The sequence below is a fragment of the Protomyctophum parallelum genome, assembly GCF_964188405.1.
Source record: "Protomyctophum parallelum genome assembly, chromosome: 10".
NCBI classification, from domain to species: Eukaryota; Metazoa; Chordata; class Actinopteri; order Myctophiformes; family Myctophidae; genus Protomyctophum; species Protomyctophum parallelum.
The window spans coordinates 18,503,463-18,526,445 of NC_139704.1; the positions used below are offsets into that span (position 1 = coordinate 18,503,463).

At 45.2% G+C, this 22,983-nt stretch overlaps 1 protein-coding gene across 1 annotated transcript in view; it reads right to left on the bottom strand.

Annotated features, from left to right (window-relative positions):
- Window positions 1–22,983, bottom strand: part of fgfr2 (fibroblast growth factor receptor 2) — a 69,725-nt gene that overhangs the window by 20,920 nt on the left and 25,822 nt on the right. The window contains 6 exon segments of the mRNA XM_083774822.1: window positions 3,175–3,314; window positions 6,066–6,265; window positions 9,192–9,336; window positions 12,853–12,977; window positions 12,980–13,042; window positions 18,971–19,094. Of these exon segments, the coding sequence (XP_083630948.1) occupies window positions 3,175–3,314; window positions 6,066–6,265; window positions 9,192–9,336; window positions 12,853–12,977; window positions 12,980–13,042; window positions 18,971–19,094 (797 nt within the window).

A 22,983-nucleotide genomic window follows, 5' to 3' on the forward strand; every position in this document is an offset into this window, starting at 1 on the left:
CCGTTGTGACTTGTGAGCTTGTAGATGTTGTGAGCTGGTAGATCTGCAATTTTCAGCATGCAACCAAGTGTAAAATGACAATACTGCAGGATCTCTCGTCCACTAGTCCCTTCCTAACATTTTAGTCTAGTTTTTTTGTTGACGAAATTGTCAATATATATAGTCTTAGTTTTAGTCGCCATAGCTTAGTTTTCGTTTAGTTTCCATTTAGTTTTCGTCCATGAAAAAAGGTAGTTTGTTGTCATAGTGTTAGTCGACGAAATCAACACTGCCAGACACATACAGTACAGACATGTGTGCACAGTACGGCGCGCTTGTGTGTACGCATGCTAAACATCAACCGATCAACGGACTGACTTACATTCTGTCTTGCACGAGACGTGGGGGGGGGGGGTAAAAGGGTTAGCAGCAATGCGAGGGAGAGAGAGAAAAAAGAATGACTGAAACAGAGAATAAAACTTCAGCACCGTCTACTAACAGCCGTCTCCCTTTACCCACTTCTTTCTTCCTGCTTACACTGAAATTCTCTCACTCCATCAACCCCTCCCCCTTCTCCCCCTCCCCCACCTCCGATTTCAATCAGATTGTGTCAGTGTGGAGTGCTTTACTGGCGCGGTAGAGATGGCTGTCCCGTGCCAGGGCGGTAGGTAGGGTAGGGAAAAGGTTTGGGGAGGAACGGAGCCATAATCACCTGATAAAGTGAGAGAGAGAGGCACTTGTCTCTAAACTGTTTACCCTGCCTTGGCATGTTTCGATATACACACTCTTTACACAAGTCATTACACAGGGGGCTTTAGCTAAATCACTGACACATTAGCCTGCCGAGGGATGGATGGATGCAGGGAGAGCTGCCTCTATGCTTAGCCGTACAAGCGGAAGTTATGTCATGATGTCACCGGATCTGGTCTGATGTTGATGTTTTCTTTCTTTTCTTTTAACCCATTTAGGATTGAGGGCGATTCTAAAAACGCCTTCTAGGCCGATTCTAAAAAGAAAACGCCTTCTAAATCCTGACCTATGAGTTTTCTGAAAGAGTGAGCAATTGAGCTTGTAAGATCGGCTATTTTCACTGAAGTTGTGTCCCGGGGCCGGGGGGGATGTATAATTTATCTTTCGGGGTCACAGGCTTAAAACAGTTTGGAAGCCACTGCAGTAGACACACACACAGTAGAGACACACAAAGTAGAGACACACACAGTAGAGACACACACAGTAGAGACACACACAGTGGAGACACACACAGTCTCAGACGGCCATTCATTCATCAAGGACTTCAGGTCACACCTCTATGACCTCCTGACCCCATGCAGCTGTGCTCTCTGTCGGGCCGTTTGATTGACGTGTGTAGCGCCGCCCACCACCCCCAGCGGCCCATGTGTCCCGGCTGCGTAAACACACTCGTGCTGCTAGCTAGGCGTGAACCCTGGCGCCCCGAGGCCCATCCAGCGCTATAGCGCTCTCTCTATCACCGCAACACAATCCCCTATCTGTCCTCGCACACCCCCCTCACCCCCACCCCTCCCCCCTCCGCCACTCTCAATGGCGTCCATTCTACCCATCATCAGACCATACATAATCAATATTATTTTTCCCTCCGTGTGACCACAAACATTAGCATTCCTCCCAGAAAAAGCTCTCTCCGCGATTCCAGCGCAACGCTATGACAGTCGAGGAACGTGGATGCAGGACAGAGAGAGAGAGAGAGAGAGAAAGAGAGAGAGAGAGAGAGAGAGAGAGAGAGAAAGAGAGAGAGAGAGAGAGAGAGAAGCACACAGAGCTACATTCAGCACAAAAATAAAAACATTCCCCTGATCATTTTGGTCTCACACAAACAAATATCTCCTCTCACTCACTGCCACATCTAATAAAATCACAACATCTAAACTGCCGTTAGATTCATTGCTGTGTTATTCCCGATTCAACATGCACATAAAACAATATAACAATACATCATGACTTATTGACAGTGACAAGTGGGATGTGCTTTTTGTAATCCCTATTGTCATTTAGTTTAGCTTTTTCTTTTTTCTCCTTCAAACTTATTTCCCAAATCCTATAACACGAAAGTAGTAAACAACTAAAGCCTAGCTGGCCTATTCAAATCCAACCTAAAGTTTTACCGCTGACCACAGCAACTATGACTAAACCCAAAACCTCAGCTAATTCCTCTGGTATGAAAGTGAGCAAACGCCCCACACATCGTCCCAACAGGCAGATGAAAGGAGCCATCATTCGCTCTCCCGCTAACCACTAATTATCACGTATTCTTTGTCCATTACCAGCAGTACACACACTGTGTGTGTGTGTGTGTGTGTATATGTGTGTGTGTGTGTGTGTGTGTGTGTGTGTGTGTGTGTGTGTGTGTGTGTGTGTGTGTGTAAAGATGAGACAGGACAGAGAGATGCCAATTAAGCTCAGGCCGGTCTGCTAAAGCAACCAAGAGAACTAATCACTTTTGCTTATCGAGACCAACGCAGTCAGTATTCACTACCTACCGCTACCTACTTCACCAATATAACACTGCATAACCACACACACACACACACACACACTTTCCCACAGAGTGGAAAAGTAATCACGAGGAAGTGATGATGCAAAACTGCGAACACATTCACTCCACTAATGAAGAACAGTGCAACAACAACAATAACAAAGATTACAAAGACGTTTGGCAATAAAGCAATCATCGGTTTTGTGCACACACTTCACACTAGAACAATGGTTATCTGATCGCTCCCCAGGTGCTGATGCAATCAGTGAGGTCAGGTGGTCATTGTTGTGTGTAGTAATCTAGGCTGTTATCAGCTACTGTAAAGCACTCTGTTAACCAGAGATAGTAGTAATGGGTGTAACACAGGATGTGACCACACAGTCTTGGAGATATTAGTGCGTTGCTGACCCTCTTGAGTGGAGGCTCTATGATTTGCAGAAGGTGACATCATTTGTCAAACAGAGTCGACTACCTTTTTTCACTGACGAAAACTAAATGGAGACTAAATGTAGGCCTAGACTAAAAGTCTAAAAACTATGATGACTAAATTTAAGACTAACTATATGTGTGCCAATACTTTATTAGGACAGCAGGTCCCATTCTAATTTTTTACTAAATAAAGTGCTCCTACATTGCAGCATTTCTACTTTTCACTTGTAAAAAAAGTACAACTGCTCTCTCACCTGTCTCGGTTGAACTCCCAGCGGGGGTCCTCCGGAAGGTCATACTCCGGGATGGGGTCGTCGTGGGCGGAGCTCCGTCGCGTGGTGATGCGTACCAGCGGCGTGCTGGAGTTCATGGAGGAGCTGGAGTCGGCCGACACCTGCAAGGTCCAGAGAGAGAGAGAGACGGGCTGATCACCACAGTCTGGCTTCACACGCTGCTCTAACCAAAAGGCACTGCTAGAGGAGAGGATGTAGTGTGGTGTGGTGTGGTGCAGGAGTATATGTCACATCATTTAGACCTGAGGATGATTCTACAAATGCCTTCTAAATCCGGCCCAAAAAAAACCTATATTTCTTTATTGGTTGTTCTCATGTCAAGCAAGGACCCTAAAATATCACTGCTTTATAAAAAAGTTGGGTCACACATCTGTAGCTCAGATAGATGCAAAAAACACTAAATGAATTGATGTGAAATTACCATGTGTTGGCCCGCCCAGGGAGTTCACATGCATTAGCGATAAATATGCCACAAAATAATTTCCATGCTTTAGTACTTTTTAATATTATGCAGATTAATCTGCATAACATAGAACTTACATTTCAGAAATCATTGAGAAATGAGCTAACGTAACTAAGTAAATTTACTCAAGTACTGTACTTAAGTACAATTTGGAGTACTTTGCTTGAGTATTTCCAATTTTCCAACTTTTACTCCACTACAATTATTTGAAAACTTTAGTTACTACCGGTAGTTACTTTGGAGATTTTAATTTTGATTAGAAAACATACATTAACCATTTCAGCCCTATATACATTTCGTCCATTTAAAATAGCAGATCTACAAGCTCACAATGCGTCGTGATGTGACACATTGTGAGCTTGTAGATCTGCTATTTTCAAAAGATTTTGTACACATTTTGAACTTGTCAAATGGGACATTTTGCAATATGTACATTTTAGTACATTTTGATGCCAATACATTTGTACTTTTACTTGAGTACATTTTAAATATGGGACTTGTACTTGTAACAGAGTAAATCTACATTGCAGTATTTATACTTTTACTTAAGTAAAACATTTGAGTACTTCTTCCACCACTAATCTTACCTCGGTACAGGAATCCGTCTCTCTCTGTGGAATGTAATCCAACACTTAATTCTTTTTGTGTTGGTTTCAGGGGGGGAAAAAACTCATAGTGCGCGCGCACACACGCGCACACACACACACGCACACGCACACACACAGATGGAACACTCTGGAGTCTGGACGCGGTGCAATGAAGCAGGCAGCACTAGCTCACTCCAAAACCTGAAGCACTGCTTAAGGCTAACCGCTAACTGCTATAGTTGTTAGAAGTTAGAAGCCCAGAAGGAACACCTCTTTAGAATGCTTTCATCAAATCCTGCACTGCATTACATAAGACCTCAGTCAGCACCGCAAGTTGATCATTCATTTACCAACTATTATTCCCAGTTGAAATAGTCCCTGAAGTTACACAGTATGGTACGTGCTTTACTACTAATACTACAATGTGAGGTTCCTTCAAGGGAGACTTCACCCCTTTTGCAACCAGATTTTTATTATTTTAATGACGTTTGGGAGACAAGAAACACTTTACTGTGGTTTTTATGTGATTAATTATGTTTTTAGATATTTTAGTATTTCAAAGTGTCTGTGATGTCATGGACACTGGTCTCACTACAATTCCCATAATACTTTGGTGCACTGTTCCTGCGTGTGGATAGGGAGAGGGGAGATGTAGTCCAGGAAGGAAGTGAGACCAGTGTCCATGACATCACAGACACTTTGAAATACTAAAATATCTAAAAAGTTAAAACACATATTAGCCACATTAAAAAAACCCAGGAAAGTGTCTCTTGTCTTTCAAACATTACAATAAGATCTGGTTGGAAAAGGGGTGAAGTGTCCCTTTCATAACTTTCTCACTTATGCATCCAGAGTAGTACAAGAAAGAGGGGCAATCCGAGCACTAACAACATGTTTCGACTCATGAGTCTTCATCGGGGCATGTATGATGAAGACTATGAATCGAAACATATCGGCGACGGCGTTAACTTTTAAACTTTAATAAAGTACCCTGATTTTATATCCGCCCTCTCCTCTTTTTTTGAACTTTTCGGAGTGCTCGGATCGCCCCTCTTTCTTGTGCTATAAGTCCCTTTGATCCTCGAAGCACCAACCATCCATTATATTGTTATTTTCTTTTACTTTTGCCCGTCCACTGAGCACCTAGTTGGTTTATTTTATTCGCTTTGCCTCCAGAGTATTAATTAAATTCGCAGTAGAACCTTTCGAGTCAATGTGTATATTGACTTCTCAAAGTGGGGTCTGGGAGTGGGGACCCCCCTCGACGGGGTCCCAGGGGGTTTGAGAGACACTGATCTCAATGAGTATGTGTGGTAATATAGAGCGTCGCAGTCCCGCCCTCCTTTCAGAACGATGAGCGGCCCGGAAGAGAATTCCCCATTCATGTTTTCCCATAGACGTTTCAAGAAGTATTTATTTAAAGACCTTTAAGCCAACTCGGATCATGACAAACCATGACAATAAAATAAAAATTAAAATAATTAATTAAAAATTAAACAAACCATTCAATACCCTGCCCTTTTTTCCACTTTCAAATTATTTGTTCGGCCCCCCAAAAAATATTGTTTATTGACATGATTTGTCATGAACCGAGTTGGCTTTGTCCGAGGCTTAAAGGTCTTTAAATAAATATGTATTCATTTAAGTTTTTTTTTTCTTTTTCTGAAACGTCTATGGGAAGAAATAATGAATCCGGGCCGCTGGTCGGGGGGGCGAAGCGGGCCTACGGCCGCTCTACACTATGTGCTCCTCTAGTGTTGGTGTTAGATGCCTTTTCAAACTCTTTATCTACTTTCTGTTACCTGGCGGCGGAGGGGCATCTGCTTGCTCAGCTTGTGCACCGCCGGCTGGTTGCCGAAGTCGGGCTTCTTGGCCGTGTTCTTCATGCGACAAACCACCACGATGACCACCATGCAGGCGATCAGGAACACGCCCACGCAGTAGATGGCGATCTCCACGTAGTCGGGCGACGTCAGGCCCGTTATCGGCTCGTCCTTACTGGCTGGACATGACGGGACGAGGGGGACGGGTCAAAGCAGAGGTCAGGAGGGGACGGACAAAACCCTCGCGCTCAGTGACGCACACGGCACACATGTACACACACACATGTACACATACACACACACACGGGCGTGCACAACACAACGCCCTCTCTCTTACACATGAACAAACACATATGGACATCAGATAGACAAACACGGACAGACATATGGCTCTGGTGGAAGATGACTCAGTCACGAGCTAAAGTAATCACCTCAGACAGACTGACTAAACAACTGCTTTTAGATCAGAGCCTCTTCCCACATATTCCCTATTTGATCAAACACCCCCCCCCCCCCCCCCCCCCCCCACCGCCCCCTCCCAGTACTGAGCTAAGCACTCTCTGCTGGCTTGGTAATCAGGGCTGAGCCAGCAGACTACCAGACTAATATAGTGAGCCTGCATATGTCTGCCTTCTGCGCTATACTTCTGGGGGAGAAACGCGTGCCTGCTACACACACACACACACACACACACACGTGTGCACACTCAAACGACCAGAACAATGTGCGCTTGACTTCAGACCACAAACAAAGTGAGAGTGGTGGCGTCCTTTGTGGGTGTATGTGTCCGGGGCTTCCTGAAAGGAAACGGCTGAGTGTGCGTGCATGTGTGTGGGGGTTTTTCAGTCATATCTCTTGCATAGTTTTCTTTAGTTTTAGTAACATTTAAGTTCCCTGGAATGTTTTAGTGTTAAGTCTAGTTTTAGTCGACTAAATATCATAAGATTTTAGTCGACTAAAATGAACGCGTTGTGAGCATATTGTGAGCTATTTTCAGCATGCAACCAAGTGTAAATGACTTGTGTCTTTTACCTATACTGGAGCTCTTGTCCACTAGTCCCTAACTAACATTTTCGTTTGTGTCAGCACGGCTTAGTTTTCCCTATTCCATAATGCATGGCCTTCAATTCCACAAGCCACAAACAAGGCCCTTGTGTTGCAGTTACAGCACAGGCAAGCAAGCAAGCCATTCAGGCAGCTGGGGTGATGAGGGGGGACTACATGTAGCAACCTTCCTCCGTAGAGTACCCAGTTCCTCAAACCACAGAAATGCATGGCCCAGCCACGCAGGCGCCACACATAGAGGGGAATAAATAAATACACCTACTGCCCCAGAGGGAAAAGGCTCATCTCTGATCGTTACGTTTCAAATGTTTAGCCCATTAAGACCTGAGGAACGCATCATGTGTCACCTTTATAACTTTTAACCCACTTTAACCCATTATTTTACATTCTTTAGCTGTTAGAGGCAAAACAAAACGATTTATCCTATTACAGCTTACATGGGTGTTTATGTCGGCTGTTGTTGCTTTAAGGCTCGGGAGGAGTTCGAGGCCGTAATTATGCTCATCGATCTCATTCGGTGGCCCGACACCTTTGACTGAATGCGGGATTTATTACTCTAAAACCGGGGCTTGTGCAACTGACATTGATCTGCTGAGCCTGAGGTGAATGGTGAACTGTTTCTTTTTCTTACAAAGGCAGCTCGCTAAGTTCTATCCATTATTCTGTAAATGCCTTTTACAGACTAGACAAAACAAATAGGACAAAAACATAACGTGTAAACGGACACACATGGATACACACAGACGGAGCTCGAATGGACACAAACATTCACGCAGTTGAAACTCAAGAAGTCATTCATGGCAGACACGTTGAGACGTTTGGCCCTGATAATTGAGAAAGCCAAGCCAACCAGATATGAAGCGGTTGTTGAACTCTGCCTTTCTGGGCTTTTATTTCCAAAGGAAGGGGAAATAAATAAGGATCTTCTTTTTTAAGCGACCAATTATCAGAGCCAGGAAAATGGGGCAGAGGAGCCCACGGATAAGGAAGTGGACATGCATAATAATAATAATAACACACACATATGCTAATATTCACTGAAAAGGAGTGACGGAAACATTGCATTTAACATGCAGTCTCTCTGAACCAAAACATGGGGAAGACGCTCTCCCCCATGCTCCCCCCAAGGGGAGAGAGAATGAGGCGAAAACGAGGACATTGAGAAGGAGAGAGAGAGAGAGAGAGAGAGAGACAACCTCCCCACTTTGCGAGTCTGGGGACAACACAAGCTGCTTCCGCCTCAGGGTTGTAAAATGTTTTAAGTCCACTGTATCTGCATGGCCTGAGCTCTCAACTTAGCTCTCCAATCTAAGATAATACTAGTATACGGTATATGCTTGGCGCTTTTCCAGTGTTGATTTTGACAGCAAAAATTTGATTTTAGTTTTAGTCATAGTCTTTTGAATAAAATCCCATTTCGTTTTATAGTCACATTTTAGTCACCTGAAATGTCTAGTTTTAGTCCACTAAATATCATAAGATTTTAGTCTGCTAAATCTACAGTGGTCGCGCGCTGCGACATGTTGTGAGCTAGCATGAAATTGGATCTCTTATCCATAACATTTTAGTTTCGTTTTTATTTGTTGACGAAATTGTCAATATATTTAGTCACAGTTTTAGTCATCATAGATCCATTTTTATTTCGTTCTTGATTTAGTTCTCGTCAGTGTAAAAAGGTAGCCGACGAACATTTTCCGTCTTGGTTTTAGTCGACGAAACCAACACTTGCGCTCTTTACCCCTTTAACCCTGGTTCACCTGGTACCCCCGTTACCCTGGTTCACCTGGTACCCTGTTACCCTGGGTCACCTGGTACCCTGTTACCCTGGTTCACCCCCGCTCTTATACCCTGTTACCCTGTTACCCGTGATACAATATTTCCAGCTTGTGTGTCTGTCTTTGACCAAGGGGGGGGGAAGGTTGGGCTTACCCTCTCTATAGAAAGTCAGTGAAAAGAAACAATCCAAAAGAACATGCGAGAGAGCGTTATAAGACGAGAGGAGGAAAGAGGAAGCGAGGGACAGGTTATGAGTGTATATACCTGGAAGTACCGTCAACCAAGCAGTGTGATAGGAGATCCCAATAGAATTACCAGCCAAGCACGTATACTCCCCAGCGTCCTCGAAAGTTACATTGGGCAAGTACAGCATTTCTATCTCCTTGTCCGTGGTGTTAACACCGGCGGTCTGGGAGGAGAGGAGGAGGAAGCAGGGGGGGAGAGAGAGAGAGAGAGAGAGAGAGAGAGAGAGAGAGAGAGAGAGAGAGAGAGTGGAAGATTAAGGTAGACGGGGGAAATATTTGAAGAGGTGGGAGATCGGAAAAGTGGGGAGAGGAGAGGAGAGGGGAGAGGAGAGGAGAGGAGAGGAGAGGAGAGGAGAGGAGAGGAGAGGAGAGGAGAGGAGAGGAGAGGAGAGGAGAGGAGAGGAGAGGAGAGGAGAGGAGAGGAGAGGAGAGGAGAGGAGAGGAGAGGAGAGGAGAGGAAAAACAAACAAAATGAGAAGACCCACAACACCAGGAGAGAAATAAAGAGTGTCCTTGGCTCAGGTCCATCTAGAGCAGAGGATTATGGGAGTTTCCAACAAAACCAAATAGTCACAGAAAAGAGTGCCTCAAAATAAACATAAAATATTGAAGGGGTAAAAAAAACTAAGAAAAAACAGACAATACACCACAAGAAAAGTCAAATAAACCATAAGGTTCCCTTCACCACAGCACCAGAACCCCTTTGTACAATCCAGTTCCAGCCAACTGGACTCATGCAGTGCATTGAAGACACACACACACACACACACACACACACACACACACACACAGAGGAGGAGGGGGAGGCATGGAGGTCACTGCACTGCAACGCCACACGCTATCTCTGACACAGCTTTCCAGAAAGAGAGAAAGAGAGAGACAGAGACTCTAAGAGAGAGAGAGAGAGAGTGAGAGAGAGAAACAACACACAGAGAGAAAAAACTGAGACAAACTAAATAAAAAAAAAAGAAAGAAAGAAAAAAAATCACACACGTGTGAACTGAGTGGTGCAATTCCCCCCCCCCCCCTCTCTCTCTCTCTCTCTCTCTCTCTCTCACTCTCTCTCATTAGAGTCACTACCCCTCTCACTGTTTCTGGCGCCCCCTACTGCTATTATTAAGTCACATACTCATGCTCACACAGACAGACACACACACAGTCACACACACAAACAAACAAACAAACACACAGACACACACACAAACAAACAGGTACGAAGACATTGCAAGCTGGTTGTAGGAGTGGTTTGCACCACTCAAAAACAGAAAGAGAGAGAGAGAGAGAGAGAGAGAGAGAGAGAGAGAGGCAGAGAAAGAGACATCAGAGAAAAAGTGAAAAGCTGTGTCAGTTTGTGTATATGTGTGCGTGTGTATGTGTGGCGTGTGTCCTGCCACACGTGTGGCGTGCAGGTCCGACAGGTGCTTCCATGGCCGCAGGTTCTCAGGTGCAGGAGAGCAACGGCTGAAACCAACACGGAGCGGGGGGGGGGGGGGGGGGGGGGGGGGGGGGGGGGGGCATCTCTACACCGGGACAGAGAAGTGTGAGACCGAGAGAGACCAACCAACCAAGGACCACCAACCAAAAAAGGACCACCAACCACAGCACACCGGGCGGGGCAGGGCAGGGCAGGGCAGGGGGGAGGTCAGGCAAGGCCCCGAAGACACCACCACACCGCAGGGGAGGGGGGGGGGGACAAAGGACGAGGGGTGGGTCAGCACAGCAGCGACCAGGCAGTTCTCTTTGCTGGGGGTTTTACCTGGAACAGTGAGCCAGGCCGACTGGTTGACATCGCCTAAATAACTGGAGGACCTTACAGGTATACTCGCCGGCGTCCTCCGCCGTCACGTTGCTGAGGGTGAGCACCTCCATGTCCGAGCTGTTAATGCCCGAGCGCTGGACGGACGGACGGACAACAACATCACATTCACAACACAGTCAAACGGGTAGTTGTCCGTGTCCGTGGCAAATATTTTCTGTGTTACACGCCATTATAATGTTGTTATTTTGGTCATAAGACCCACTTACTGAATGTCAAGTCTCCAGGTTTTCTTCACAATATGTATGACTTATTTACTATGAGACTATGGCATATTGAGAGTGTTTTAACTCTGAGAGTGTAGAAATGGAACCAAATGGACCATTTCTACACTCTCAGAGTTACTGATCTGTTATGGTCCCTACGTAGGCCAACTCATTATGTGTTTCTGTCTGGTATTATAGATATTATTGTCCACTCCTGTCCACGTGGCAAAATGAATAATCTTGACAAAAATGTCCACCACGAGCCAGCATGGCGACGACCCCCTGCTGACGATGCAGCGAAGGAGCCGTTTGGGAAGTTATAACCTCCGTATTTAATGTCATCGTCAGCCGTTATCGACACCATTCAATGCAGCCAGTATTTACAGCATACTGACGTTGTCGTCAGCGATTGTTCCGCCGTAACCGGCCATGATGACGTAAGTCAGTTTCACGCAGTTTTTTCCGCTTCTGCGGCAGTAATTTCAGTTCCGCATTTAAAAAAGCATGTAGTAAAAATGTCCATACTGGTTGCATTGAATGTCTTGATAACAACATAGTGGTGATTATTGGGGGGGGGGATGTGTTACTGTAACAGTTTGTATGGAAGTGGGGGGGGTGCACACAGGCTTCAGAGGAAAGGTATTTAGTTGAGATGTGTGCGCTTTGGTTGAACGATCACTGGTCAAAAGACAAATTACTCGTGAGGGGCACAACCTGCAAACAATGGTCAACAATGTCCATTAAAGACGGCAAAATGACGGCGAACGCGACACAGTGGGAAGGATTCCTGTAAATGTGAAACAGTTCATGGAAGAAAAAGCAAAAAAAAAAAACCCGGGACTGAAAATGTAATGATGATGTATTAGGGCTGAAGAAATCGTAACATTTTCTGAGATTGTTCATGTTTGCTTCTAAACTTGTATTCTGTCGCCAGTTTGATCACTTCAAATAGGTCTTTCGTCTTAAAATAAATGATACGTAGCTTGCAGAGTTAGTTCAGTCAGATATACTTTAGAGGCTCATTCAGTGTTATGCAAGACCCACATGTCTGGCCCACCCAGCTGACCATTCGGGGCGGGGTATTTAAGCTCACCTAAGAACTGGATTCTTCCTGCGTTCCTTCCTCTATATATGCGTTCCTCCTGGTGTTGTTATGCAATGTTTACTTCAACCGCCATTCCAGCACTATTCCTGTTCCCCATGGGGGGGGGGGGGGGGGGGGGGGTTGCTATTGTATATCCATCTCCCTGCTCTTAATGGTTAATGATGGTTGTATAATTGTGCCGAGCAGGGAGAAAAATGTAAACGCCAAGATGAAATATTATTATCTGCACACTTGTATTGTCATGCAATATTAAATATTGGTTCAATCTATTGGTGAATTATCTGACTGAACTAATGACTGCAGCACGCTTTCACAGAAGACACGCCACGCTGTGGCTTCTATGGAATCCAAATGACGTGAAAACAGTCGTGGCGACTGAGAGAACTTTAACCCGTCCTGGACGGTGTTTTAAGCCTTATGTTATACTTTAGCTATTGTAAAATAGCAGATTTACAGTACAAGCTCGTAGCGCGCCACAGAGTTTGCCTACGAGCTTGCAGATCCCTGGAACAACTTTTTTTCTTTTAAACGCCGGCCCCCGGCGGGAACGTACCTTCAACACGTGGAAGTAGGGGTGTCCGTCGGGCGCGTAGCGGCTGCCGTTCTTGGTGATGTGCTTTAGCCACTGGATGTGCGGCTGGGCGTCGCTGTACACCTTGCACACAAAGCGGGCCTCCTCCCCACGTGCACCGTGGTGTTGGCCGGGAGGCCGGCCTGGAGGATGGGCCGGTGAGGGGAGCGCTCTATTGGGGGGAGAGGAGGACGGGGGTTGTTTAATGCAGGGGTTCCTAAACTCTTTTGGCCCAGGTACCCCTAGGGTTTCTTTTCCCATGTACCCTCCTCCATGTACCATCCTCGCAACACTGATAAGCATATTTACAACCTTACATTTAGTTGCCAAAAATCACGACATTTATTTAAGATGCTATCTTAGAATAGATGTAGACCTATTTGACAGTGCAGAAACAGAATTGCCTCCCTTGATGCATCAATGACCATCAGCTGGTCACAGACACAGCCTAATTGAAAGTGACTGCATGGAGTCTATCATTTCTCTCCAAAAAGCCCTTGAATGATGGAATATGATGAAGGATTACTGTGATTATGGTAAACTCAAATATCACACATTTCACTGGGCTTGTAGATCGGGCTATTTTCTAAATATTTGTATACACATTTTTATACAAACTTGAAATGATACATTCTGCATATGTGACAGGTACAGAGTTGTGACAGACCCTGAGCTTATCTCGGATCCCAGCGGCGTTTAGAAGCTTCACGCAAAACAAAGAGGCTCTGGGAGTATAATCTCTTTACGAGATAAGAACTGAGCAGAATCTGTAGGAGGGGAAGGAAAGGAATTTACAAATAGTGCTTTTTATCACCTTCCCTCGAGGTTGTTGTTATGGCCTGATGCTGAAGAAAGAAAGGGGGAAAAAAGCTGCCCGGCGCCTGGTGTGTTTCGACTTTGTGGGCATTTAAGGGGTTAAGCAGAAATATGCACTAGTCTTTGAAAGTGAAACACCTTCACGCGCGCACACGCACACGCACACACACACACACACACACACACACACACACACACACACACACACACACACACCTCTCAAACTATCTGCATTCTTTTGCAAGCAAACATTGGGCCTGCGAATCCAAACAGAGCGAGACCTGTTGAACAATGCTCTCTTTCACACACAACCCCCACACCCCGCGCGCGCACGCACACACACACACAATGACATCATTCGGCCCAGGGCAAAGTGGTTGCCTTCCCAAAACAAAGCCTTGAGGTGGGTTAAGGGAATTAGTGTGTGTGTGTGTGTGTGTGTGTGTGTGTGTGTGTGTGTGTGTGTGTGTGGGTGTGTGTGTGTGTGTGTGTGTGTGTGTGTGTGTGTGTGTGTGTGTGTGTGCACACACATACTTTCTCCTGTGTGTGAGAGGAGTATGAGTGCTTGAGAGTGGGGTCGGGGGTCACGGGGGTTGGTCAGAGGCGGAGACTATGCAATGAGGAGGTACTGGATGTCTTAAGGATGGCGATTTAAAGAGAGAGAGAGAGAGAGGGAGAGGGAGAGGGAGAGGGAGAGAGAGAGAGAGAGAGGACAGTGAATAGGGTTGGTAAAGTAAGTGATAAGTAGAAGAAAAGAGTTGAGCAGATGGGGGAACTTAAGGAACAGGACAGACACGGATGAGAGGAATCTTCCGTGTGCACCTGTGCGCGCGTGCGTGTGCGCACGTGCGTGTGCGCGCGCGCACTCTACTGTCCATATGTCCATCAAGGCTGTTGGCTCCATCAGATCAGATAGATCAGGACATCTATACATCCTCTCCGCCTCCATCCGTGCATTCCTATGACTTTAACAGTGTTTATTTTATCCTCTCTCTCCTCTTTTACACCCCCCTCCATTTAGGCATTCTGTCCGTCTCTCTCAATTTTCAATTCAAAGGAGTCTCTGTAAGTCTCTCTCTCTTGGAGAGTCACAAGAGACGTACTGTATTTTCTTCCAAGTGGGGACCGCGCAAGCGGCTAGCGCTGTTACCTTTCACACACAATTACACGGAATGAAACCGCTACACAGGCTACAGTAAACACATTTAGACACGTTTTAACAAGGCTGGCTTGATGAGCGCACCGCACCTGATGTCGTTTTCCAGTTTGGTCCAAACGTTTCGACAGTTACGAGCCAACGGTAAACACACGTGAGGAGTCCTAGGGTTGGGATTCGTTAGGACTTTTACGATTCCGATCCTTATCCGGATCCCTCTTAACGGTTCCGGTTCCTAACGGTTCCTTAACGGTTCCTAATATTATTTTTTCCCCTTTTTTTCTGACATAGATTATGCTTATATTATAACTAACCTAACCAGGTACAAAATAAACACAAATTAAATTATTAACTGTTGAGAGCATAAAATGTTATGCTCTCAAGAGTTACATTATTGTTAAACACCCACATTACTTCATTTACAAGAAGTCTACACAATTAGAGAATGTAGAAGAATTGTCATTTTGATCAACATTGGCCTGTCATCTCTCTTATAATGGTATACCAACATCAACACAGCATGCAATTGTGACAAAATCTTATCGGAAGATAACAAAATATTATTTTGTTTGGTCTTGAGAAGCTAAATGCATCAGATGATGGTCCGTGGCTCAAATGCCGAAATAAATAAATAAATAAATATGGGCCTTGATATGAAATGGGTTGAAAACCACTGTCGTAGAGCACTGTCTGGCAGTGACATTGGCAGCTCGTACAGAGAGGGCTCTTTGGTCACTGGAATTCCCTCCGAATCAATAGTATCTACCCATCTATTTCTCTCTCTCTCTCCCTCTCTCTCTTTTGGATCCCTGACAGTACGACATCGGTCAGAGATTCCTCAAACTGCTGCCTAATGCCTATAGCATTTGATGTAGGATTTCCACCGAGCCCCCCCCCCCCCCCCCCCCCCCCCCCCCCCTCCTCCCCCGAGATGCGTGCCCGCCCATTTAGGATCTAATCAATCTATCAATTAAGTCATTAGTGGGGTGTTTTCACGGTCGCTGGGCGGAGGGGGGGAGGAGGAGGACAGGAGAGGAGCGGTGGTGGTGGGAGAGAGGGGAGAGGGACACGGGGGCATTCCGTGGTATCTGAAGCGAGACCGGTGAACTCTGGGTAACCCGGTGGGCTTGGCACGGAGAGCCCTCTATAGGGGTCAGGAAGGACGAGGTGGTGGATGCCAGCAGGGCACACGGGCACAGGAAGGCAGCAGCAGCATGGCGCCAGCGTTGAGTTTGAAGGCTCATTTTGGTTTTAGTTTTTAGTCATATAGTCTCTGTTTTCATTTAGTTTTAGTCACATTTTTGTCACCTGAATGTTTAGTGTTTAGATTTAGCACGACTAAATGTCACTAAAATGTATTTCGGTGGGCCTTGATGCCGTCGTAATGACAGATTCTACGCTTGCTGAAATAGCGATCTACACGCTCACGACAAGCTCATGACGCGTCACAGTAGATCTGTTATTTTCAGCATGCAAACAAGTGTGAAATGACTTGTGTCTTTTACTTAGACCTATAATGGATCTCTTGTCCACTAGTCCCTTCCTATAACATTTTCGTCTAGTTTTTATTTGTTGACGAAATTGTCAATGTATTTAGTCATCATAGCTTAGTTTTCATTTAGTTTCCATTTACCGTAGTTTTCGTCCGTGAAAAAGGTAGTCGACGAAATGTTTCGTCATGTCGGCAAAATCAACACTGGCGAATGCCAGCAGGGCACATACGGGCAGTGTCGGGGCACGGGAAGACAGCCGCATGGCACAGGAAGGCGTTCCCCCATGGCGGCCTGTCTGTCAACAAAGTGTGGCGTGGCGAACCGACTGCCATCCATAGTTGGGACTGAAGGGCCAGTGGGTGATTAGGCTGGAAGTGTGTGTGTGTGTGTGTGTGTGTGTGTGTGTGTGTGTGTGTGTGTGTGTGTCTGACCATGTCCTCTCTCCCCAGTGGCCAGTTTGAACCAGAAAAAGGCTGCTTTGACTGGGGTTTTAATGGCTGATCCGGTGTGTTATTTGGGCCCAAGAGACTGATAAGAGCCTTGTTCCCCCTCCTTTTCTCCAGTTCTCCTTCTCCTCCTCCTCCTCCTCCTCCTCCTCCTCCTCCTCCTCCTCCTCCTCCAGTAAGATGGAGTCAAATGAAGCAAGAGGTTGCAGGGGGGTGGGGTGGGGTTTAGTGGCCCGTCTGGAGCCAGATGGGGGGGAGCGGGGGGCTTTACTGCTGTGCAGTAAAACAGAACCCCAAAAAGAAAAAAAAACACAGAAACACAGCAGTCTGATGGAGAGCTTTTGGCTGAGCCCTGGGTATATTATATACAGCACGGCAAAGCAGGGGGCCGGCTTTAAGGGAAGGGTGGACAGCGTTATGTGTGTTTATTTGTATGTACCTCTCTCGATCTGTGTGCGTGTGTGCGTGTGTGCATGCACACTAGGGCTGCACGATATGGACAAAATGTCTTATCTCGGTACTCATGCCAAAGAAATAAGATACGATATAAAGATACGATATACGATATTACCGTTAAAATGTCATATTCTATATTGTAAGTGTTGCAACATTGAAAACTATAGACTATTCAAAAAACAAGTCATAATCACTCACGATATATCTACGATACCGTCGCCTTAGTGCGCACGCGCTTGCATTCAACACGCAGCTTGCAAGTTGACCGCATCTCACAAAAGCCTTGAGTGATCGACTGGAGCCGTATACTCTCATGTTTGGGCAAACCTGCAAACAAATCCAAAATGGTGTGTAGCGTGTAAAAGGACCTCAGTTCAGGTGAGGACGATGTGAGGACAGGAAGGAGGGGACGAATCCCCCCTAGAGGGTCTATATCTACATTATCTATGCCCGGTGGCGGTGGGGACACACGGCGTCACGTGACTGACCTACTGGCACTAGAAGTACAGATGTCAACAGCTGGTGCTTGTGTGACCAATATAGGTTATCACTTATCAGCGATCAATAGAGTATTGACAGAGGGGGGGGGGGGGGGGGGGGGGGGGGTCGAGGAATAGGCTTTGATGTACATCGACCCGCTTGGCTTGCATAGCGGTGCCACAGTGAGGCCAAGGAAAACCCCGCTGTCCATTTATACCAAGCAGTGTTGATTTTGGTTTTAGTCATAGCCTTTTGAATAAAGTTGAATTCATTCGTTCGAGTCACATTTTAGCCATCCGAAATGCCTTAGTGTTGGTCTAGTTTTGGTCGACTAGATGTCAAGCTATTTTAGTCGACTAAATCCACAGTATATTTAGTCTCAGTTTTAGTCATAATATCTTAGTTTTCATTTAGGTTCCATTTAGTGAAAAAAGGTAGTCGATGAACATCTTTCGTCATAGTATTAGTCGATGAAATCAACACTGGTACCAAAGAGCAAAGCTGTTCTGCACACACATACTATAAGCCTGTACGTGCACACGTGTGTGTGTGTGTGTGTGTGTGTGTGTGTGTGTGTGTGTGTGTGTGTGTGTGTGTGTGTGTGTGTGTGTGTGTGTGTGTGTGTGTGTGTGTGTGTGTGTCACCCCAACAACCATATTGATTTTTTGCAAAGTGAGCAGAAAAGGGTGTCTTTACATGGAATGATCCAAAGGTCACAGCAGGCTGGGGTTGAGTGACTTGGGTCTGAACTTGCCAGAATAATACTGCTGAGAGCAGCAGTTCTGTTTGCTCAGCGACACACACAAACAGTACATGGAAATCTGTCTTTAGTGCTCTTCTCACTTAACGTGCACTAAGCGTGTTTGTGCACATGTGTAATTTCAGTGTTACACATATACACATATACGCACGCACGCACGCACACTAGATATTAGAATTCTAAGAATGTGCATCCCCATTGACAGTATAAGACCAGCGGATATTCCATTTCCGTTTTTTAACGGTGTTATGAGCGCATACAGGACACAATTGATCATCAATCAATCAATATTAAAATAGGAGATATACAAGCTTGTAGATCGGCTATTTTCACTAGTTTGGGTCGCGGGGGGGAAGACATCAAATCTCTCTTTTAGGTCACGGGCTAAAAGGTTTGGGAACCATTGCCCTTATGCATCGTCCCACCCCTCCCTCTCTTTACGCTTTTCACTCCACAGCATGCAGACAGACAGACAGACGGGTGTGGTACTGACCCACTACGTCCAGGGTGTAGGTGTGGTTGATGGCTCCGTACTGGTTCTCCACCAGGCAGGTGTAGTTGCCCTTGTCCGACGGCACCACACTCTCCATGATCAGAGTCCAGTGCTGGCTCCGCACCTGGAAAAACACAGGGAGACCAACCAGCGCACTGGTGTTATAGTGACGTCAAAGACACAACACAGACACACAACACACACACACAACACACACACACACACACACACACACACACACACACACACAACACACACAAAACACACACACAACACACACAAACACACACACACACACACACACACACACACACACACACACAGGGGATTGAAAGGTGAGTGCTGAGGCAGCGTTCACACTGGAAAACAATATTAACGCTGATGACAGGCTGATTTCCGTGGAATGTCTGGGCAACATGACGCCGCCTTCTTATGGGCCTGCGGCTCACCTTGACCGCTGGGAAAAGAACTAGCCTACTGATCTATGGGCTTTGCAATCCTTTGAAGAGTTTTACCCTGTGCAATTTAGTATTTTTAGTTTTTTTTTTTTTTTTTTTAATGGCAGGAATCACACAAAACATTGGTAAAATAATGTTTAGAAGTGATAGTGATGATTTGCATTTGTTTTAAAGCACATAAACTATGGCGGACGTCGATATTTTGGTCAAATGTGAAAACATTTTCAATAATCTTTGTCTTTTTTTAATACGAAAAAACGACAAGTTCACAAGGGTCGTGGCACACTCCCGACATGCGTTGGCCCGACATGCGTGGGTTAGGTTAGGGTATTTTTTACAAATACGTTTTGAGCCACCACACATATAGCCTATGGAATTCCCAGGTGTTAACCAACAATAGCCACCAGCGCGCGCACGCTCACACACACACACACACACACACACACACACACACACACACACACACACACAAGACTATTGCTACTGGTTGTGTGTATGGCATTGGCAACAGTACAATAGACTGACATTACCTCACAGGGTAGGGCACAGGTACGGCTTTTGTCCAGCGTTTTGTTGACAAAACAATATTGCGGTTCTAAAGCGTATTCAACTGGTTGAGTGACTGGCACATTGTCTGCAAATTCCCTCCACACTTTGTCGCTCTTTTACGTCCGAACAGTAATGAAGTCTGCTGAAAGCCCAGGCGAAGGAGCGGGGGGGGGGGATAAATTAGCAGATATAATTCAACTTAATCTGCTCCTGCATCCATTAGACCGAGAGGCTGGTATTAAATATTTCAACCAGCCTGTGACGTCTGTGTCTCTAGTTGGTACACAGAGGAGTCGCCCAATAAAAAATAAAAAAAGACAAAAGTGGAATGAAACATTTATATTACTACAGGTAGTTCTTTTGACCAAGCAATTGGTTGAAATAGGCTCTCCAGACGTGCTGAAATGAGCATGACAGCACACCTAGCCGTTAATAGAAGATTTGAGGACCAATTAGTCATGTTAGAAATATGTTAACACCAATATCATCAGGTGGGTGGAGTCATTCCTGACTGAGCGGGTACAACAGGTCAAGGTGAATAAAGCAATATCTCTCCCCATTACGACCAACACGGGGGCTCCGCAAGGGAGGGTGATTTCACCGGTATTGTTCACGCTGTACACAAGCGACTGTATGAGTGAGTCAGATAACACCTGTATTGTTAAACGACACAGCTATTGTTGGTCTGATTGAGGATGATGAGATAAGCTATAGAAGAACAGTGGACGAGTTTGCCGGTTGGTGCAGGAGTAACTTCCTCCAGCTTAATATCAAAAAAACTAAGGAGGTCATATTGGACCTTAGGACTGGTGCCCATGCACACCAGGAAATAGTCATTGGTGGGGATGGGGTAGTGATTGTGGACGAATATAAGTACTTGGGTACAACGATTGATTCCAAGCTGACATGGAATTCCAACACTCGTTCCATCTACAAGAAAGGTCAGCAGAGGCTGCATTTTATGCGCAGACTGAGACAGTATAACGTTGAAAAGAATATCATGGCACTTTTTCATCGATCCTTTGTGGAGAGTGCATTGACATTTTGTTTTGTTTCATGGTATGGCTCATTATCATTGGTTAATAAGAACAAACTCCATAAAATCATCAGCGTGTCCAGCAAAATAGCTGGGGTACGATTTGAGAGTATGACCTCAATGTATGAGACCCGGGTACTCAGGAAGGGGAAAGCTATTACTAGGGACAACACACACCCGTTACACAGCCAATACCATCTTTTACCATCAGGGCGACGGTATATGGTACCTTCCCTGCAGGCTAGGGCCTCAAGATCGTTTGTTCCCATAAGTATAGGACTTATGAACAAGCAGGCCCCATCTCAGTTCCGTGCATAAAGTGTGATGTGATGCCTCTTGGAACTATGACTGGTGGCCTTCTGTTGGCACTGTTTCTTTATTGTCTATGTACTGTGTGATCTGTTTGTTTGCATGTTTTATGTATATCCTGATGACTGCTGTGCACAAAACAAATGTCCGAAAGGACAAATAAAGTATCTATCTATCTATCATCAGATGTGCCGATTAGTGATTAGACATCAGTTGTGCTGATTAGTGATTAGTTTCGTCAGAGCAGCAGCATTATTGGCTTACAGGCATGGAACAAACTAAAAATAATAATCAAAGAATAAATCAAATTTCCCTCTGTGCATAGCTGAATAGGACAGGGCAGCTATACGCTCTTGTATTTTAACATCTCACATTTTCTGAGACGGTACTTCTTATAAAAAGGTTGAGAACCACTGGTCTGTGACATTATGACTCCAAATGTGGGCAAGCTTGGTTTCAGCCTGACCAGTCTCACCACTGACTTGTGACTTCCATTATAAAATTAAAGAAGCATAAAAACATAATGTGAACAATTAATTTAGTGAAGGCACTTCTGTGGCACACACACACACACACACACACACACACACACACACACACACACACACACACACACACACACACACACACACACACACACACACACACACACACACACACACACACACACACACACACACACACACACACACACACACACACACACACACACACACACACACACACACGCCATAAAAAAAGACTCCAGTCCAAACAGACGTCACTGAGGAGGAATTCCTGACGTTCAGATTAAACTCTAGCACTTTTCGGGAGGAAATAAAACATTTGAGACTCAGTCTGGACCATACTTTCCCATGACATGCAGAATCAGGTATTTTCAGAACAAATAAATCTGCTTAAAATGTTTCACTTTCCCCGAATACAGATTGGGCTTTTGGGGCGAGAAGACAACTTTCTTTTTCTTTTCTTTTTACCAGGGAGACAAAGATCTCTTGTTCGGACCACAACAATGTGCATTTATAGATAGAAATCTAAATGCCCTATTTTATTGAATAAACAATTGAAATGACGACCTCAGACCCGTCTATGATTGTAGAATTACAAGCAATGATGCAACATCAAGTATGTGTACACATGTTAACCCATGAAGACCTGGTGACATGATTCTACAAATGTCTTCTAAAATCACCAGAGTTTTCTGAAAAATAAATTCTATATCAGTTCTATTTCATGTGAAGGACCACAAAAATGATATGTATTTGGCCGCCGACCCACATCTGAAAATATGTTGTTCCAGGGAAAGATTGGAGTAAAAAGCGTTCGCTGTGAAAGAATATACATTCAAGGATTTACGGCCCGCAATTTTTCAAAACAATAGGTCTACAAGCTCGTAGCACGGCACTCGGTGCTGCGCTACAAGCTTGTACAGCAGATCTGCTCATTTTCACCAGCTAAAGTTTAAAATAATGGTTAAAGTGGTTGAAAGCTATAAAGGTGACACGGATGCGTCTTCAGGTCTAAATGGGTAAATATTGGGCCAACCATATACTTTGTCTGTATCCTGACTTAGGCTAACTGTCATTCGCCCATTAATGGTTTCGAGTGACTCGTTGATTACACTGTTGCTCGGTTTTATGGTGAAACAGCAAACAGAGACTCTG